This window comes from Phalaenopsis equestris, unplaced genomic scaffold (assembly GCF_001263595.1).
Source record: "Phalaenopsis equestris unplaced genomic scaffold, ASM126359v1 Scaffold233631, whole genome shotgun sequence".
Classification (NCBI taxonomy): Eukaryota; Viridiplantae; Streptophyta; class Magnoliopsida; order Asparagales; family Orchidaceae; genus Phalaenopsis; species Phalaenopsis equestris.
In genome coordinates, this window is record NW_018251572.1 from 1 (window position 1) to 4,374 (window position 4,374).

Below are 4,374 nucleotides of genomic sequence, written 5' to 3' on the forward strand. Positions count from 1 at the left end.
TATTGTCAGATTTATAGACAAGTCATCAATTTATTGAAATATAAATGGAAGATACCATTCCAACAATCCCAATTAGTACAGTTTGGTATTGATGAGATGCAGGGTATTTTTGCATCTTTTCTATCTTGAATATATCCAAGCATCTCACAACTTCATTTTGTTCCTTGAAATTACGATCCATTCTCTTAAAGGAAGGTTCTCAACCTTTAATAATATTTTTCTCAAAATTTTTGATGAAGTATCTTTTCATGTCTCATGCTGGAATATTCATCACAATTTATGATATTACTTTTAAGTACAGCTATCAAAAAAGACGAAAAATAGCACAAGGGAACCCCTTTTCATAAATAATTGTTATTTTGCTTATTTGTGTTTTATTTGAAATGTTATAGGATTCTTGTGAGTTTCAATCCCCATTTCCAAGGTTGGGGTTGTCTGAGCCTGGTGCTAAAGCTTATGGGGGTTGGCTTGTCGATTGAGAATACACTTTTGCAGAAAAAGAACTTTTCTTGGCACATTGTTTGCATCATGCACTTATTGGAGATGATTCACAATTAGAGGGGGATTCGCTCAGTCCTACTTTAAGCTCGATGCTTATTTTGAGCCATGTGCTATTTAGATACCATACTTTTATATAGAACCATAATCACTTGGTCCGGAGCGCAGCACTGATTTAAATTTTTTTTCATATTTTTATTAAAAGACATCAAAGCAAATATTCTTGGACTGTATGTCTCACTAATTAGAACATGAGAATCTCCATGTTTGTGCTGTCTTATAAAAAGAATCACCTTTGAATTCGTGAAGAGTCTTACGAACCGCGCTCTTATATTCTAGACTTGAATTTTGTGACAAATTCTTCTACTTTTCACAGTTCGTACAGCTCTGGTTGCTTTGATAGCCTTTATGCCAACCAACCCTGGTGGCGCGTTGGGCTCCCTTGACTATCCCAAGGGGGAAAGACGCCAACTTGCTATCAAGTCACGCGAAACTGCGCCTGTATACGGCAACACAGAACGGCAAAAGCTAATCAATGAGGTTCATCTTCTCTTACGTTTTTACTGTGCTTAAATTTTTTGAAAGATTTACATACATACCACTCAATTCCTATGTATTTACATCTCTTACACCTAAACTTTTATTTTTACATACATGCCCTCTTAATTCTCTTTTTAAAAGTTAACATAGAGGTATTTTTTTTATGTGATTTGAAATTTTTGGGTGGTATAAATGTAAAAAAAAAATTCATTTTGCTCTTTTAAACGAATGTCTGGCTACAGGTCCATCAATACATGCTCACCAAAGCTCCTCCTGTTCCTGATCTCCCTCCACCTGCGAGCACTAATGAGCAGACCAACGGCACCATATCAGAAGAACCACAGCAAACCAATGCTAGTAATAACGAAGCACCACCCACAGAAGGGGCTGTTCCAAACCCACAAGTAGAGGGAATACCTGCCGAGGACGTGCACGAGCTCCGTGTTGATGCAGCAGCCGGCGGACCAAAAGCAGACCAACGGCACCATATCAGAAGAACCACAGCAAACCAATGCTAGTAATAACGAAGCACCACCCACAGAAGGGGCTGTTCCAAACCCACAAGTAGAGGGAATACCTGCCGAGGACGTGCACGAGCTCCGCGTTGATGCAGCAGCCGGCCGACTAAGATTGAGCTTCCGCACAGAAGTTGCGGTTTCGAGAGAAACAACATCGGAGACAAATTCACAACCTGAACGGGACATTGTTCGAGCCCAAAAACCCATGACCGACCGCTTTTTCAACTGGGCCGCCATTGGACTCGCCGTTGCCATTCTGGCTCTCTTAGTAAAGAAGTTCCTGAAATCCAATGGTATAGCCCACCATTTGACTGATCTGTAAATCACTACATTAGCTGAAGGGACGTGAACTGCTTCGATAAACATTTGTTTGTACTTAACATAAAATTACTATAAAAATGCCCCGAAACAGGTGCTGCGTAAAGTTGTTTCCTCTGCAAGTTAATTACACTTGTTGGTCTATTCAGGAAGAAAGAATTCTATATCTTGTTCCTATGAGAGCTGCTGCATTTACCAAAAGCATTTTAGAGTATTTTAAGATCAAACAGGGTGTGCTGTTAGATTAAAATATATGATAAATTTTTACCATAGATATATTATTTATTTTGTGAACTTTGGATAAATCTGCTGTTGTTAGTGTTGTTTTCTCTGTATAGATTTTATGTCTTATGTTGGTTCAAATTTGTCCTTTAATGAAAACTGGAATATTCGTCCTTCATGCATGTAATACCAGGCATTGGGATTGGAGATTATTGATTTCGTTCTCTAAATATATTTTTGAGTATACATTCATGCCACCCAATTCTTATGTATTTGTATAAATATTTAATTTAAATTGCAGGATTTATTATCTTTCCTGTTAAGATTTATAATAGGAAATAATTTATTTCTAATTATGAGAAATAAATTTTTTCCTTAATATGAGAGATATTTTATTTTTATATATTAGGAATTATTTATTTCTCTAATGTATATTATTTCTTATTATCTCCTAATAATTAATATAAATTAATTATTAGAGATACCAAATGATATATCATTCTTTTCATATCATTTATTTATTTATTTATTTATTTTTCCATTATAGGATTTTTGTAAAGGTTATTTATATCTCAGTTCTTATCAATGAAAGTATTTCGAAGTATTTCATTTTATTCTGCATTATTATAAATTTTAATATGGTATCAGAGCTAAATTTTTTGCCCTAATTGGGATTGTTGAAGAACCGTGAAACTCCCTTCCCGCAAGAAGGTACGGGAAGGGAGGAAGGTTTTCTCCTTGAGCTTTACTCCATCGCAATGGTGAAAATGGTTTTCCACCTCCTATTCGTTCTATAGCTTTTACCACTTGTATGCGAGTCCTTCGCTGAAAATCATACGAATCACAGTCCCCTGGTCCTCGTCGATGACCTCGCCATCCGCTCATCTCATTCCCTCTTGTTCAAGTCCCTCGAGTCTCGGGGCTACATTCTCGAATTTTGCCTCGCCGACGATCCGAAGATTTCCCTCCATCGATACGACCACTACCTGTACGATGGTCTTGTCATTTTTTCTCCTTCCATCCAGCGTTTTGGGGGATCACTTAAGCAGGTCGCCGTGCTGGACTCGTTGATGCGGGGCACGATCTGATCCTGGCTGCGGACTCTTCCGCCTCAAACTTGATCAGGGGGATCGCCTCATAATGCAGTGTAGATTTTGACGAGGATTTGGATGTTGTTGTTATCGATCACGTCGTTTATGCTGTTTCGGGGACTGATTGAGAACACACGCTCATTGCTGCGGATGATTTTATACAGTATGATGTGATTTGTGGACAGAAAGTGATAGAGGCTCCTGTACTATTCCGTGGAATTAGCCATTCTGTAAATTCTACCAGTACTTTGGCCTTGAAAGTGTTGTCTGCTTCTCCTTCAGCTTATTCAGCAAACCCAAGAACTAAGTTGTCAAGTACTTCCCTCACAGGTTCCACAATTGCATAAGTGTTCGTTGTGCAGGCTAGAAATAATGCTCGCATGTTGACCTCTACTTTTGGATTCTTGGCAAAATTAACATTGTGCAAAGCCGCCATCTTCTTCTACTCCATCGAAGGCTCCTTCTCCTGCTCCGGCGATCAAGCCTCCGAGCTCTTTCCTTCACCATCTTTTGCTGTTAAATCTCCAAGTTCATCTTCTTCCCCTGTTCTAGTTGCTGAAACTCTACTGTTCTCTGTCTTCGTCTTTTGAGGAAGGATATGAAGAAAAAATGAAAAAAAAAGAATTTGGTTCTCTTCTTCATCATTCTTCTACTCTCTTTACTTACACTTATTTTAATTTGGTTATCTCTATGATTCTGTTCCTTGATCGGGATTTGTGTTCGGAACAATTCAGATTTAAAACTTTATATTTTAGTCTATTTGATGTTCCTCGTTTCTCCTCTACTTCCTGTGAAAAAAAATAGGAGCAATGTGAGCTGGTCACTAGGCATGGCTATCCCTGCCATCATGATGCTCATCTCTTGCATCTTCTTCCTCGATAGCAGATCTGGTTCATCCCAATCATCACTCCTTCGGCTGTTCCTTTTTTTCTTCGAAGCTGGATTCGACACCATCATCAAGATCATTTCAAGCAAATTCAGTGAACTCGCGAGGACGGCACCAGCGATGCCGCCACCTGCCTCAACATCATTTTCAACAAACAGTGGACATTATTTTCTCTTTATAATATAAATTTTGGTTCGCCAATGGGAGTTTATTTTCTCTCCTCAGTGCAAATCATGGAAGATCTCCAGTTGAAATCCCATTTTTCACTCTCTGGTAAAAATCCCATGGTCGTTTTCCCTAC

General features: G+C 38.5%; 1 protein-coding gene and 1 pseudogene across 1 annotated transcript; both read left to right on the forward strand.

Annotated features, from left to right (window-relative positions):
• The first annotated feature begins 739 nt into the window (after positions 1-739).
• Positions 740-2,101, forward strand: LOC110038722 (ubiquitin-conjugating enzyme E2 32-like). Its single transcript, XM_020743616.1, has 3 exons — positions 740-1,038; positions 1,281-1,363; positions 1,524-2,101. The coding sequence occupies exons 1-3, from the start codon at positions 907-909 to the stop codon at positions 1,876-1,878; spliced, it is 570 nt and encodes a 189-aa protein (XP_020599275.1). The 5' UTR covers positions 740-906; the 3' UTR covers positions 1,879-2,101.
• On the forward strand, positions 1,955-3,777 carry LOC110038721 (annotated as a pseudogene).
• Positions 3,778-4,374: the final 597 nt, after the last annotated feature.

Bases quoted from the DNA above. Each gene is read 5' to 3' on its own strand.
- LOC110038722 (XM_020743616.1), top strand. From the start codon at position 907: ATGCCAACCAACCCTGGTGGCGCGTTGGGCTCCCTTGACTATCCCAAG. The intron at 1,039-1,280 runs GTTCATCTTCTC...GTCTGGCTACAG, and splicing joins GGCAAAAGCTAATCAATGAG to GTCCATCAATACATGCTCAC. The intron at 1,364-1,523 runs CATATCAGAAGA...GACCAACGGCAC, and splicing joins AATGAGCAGACCAACGGCAC to CATATCAGAAGAACCACAGC.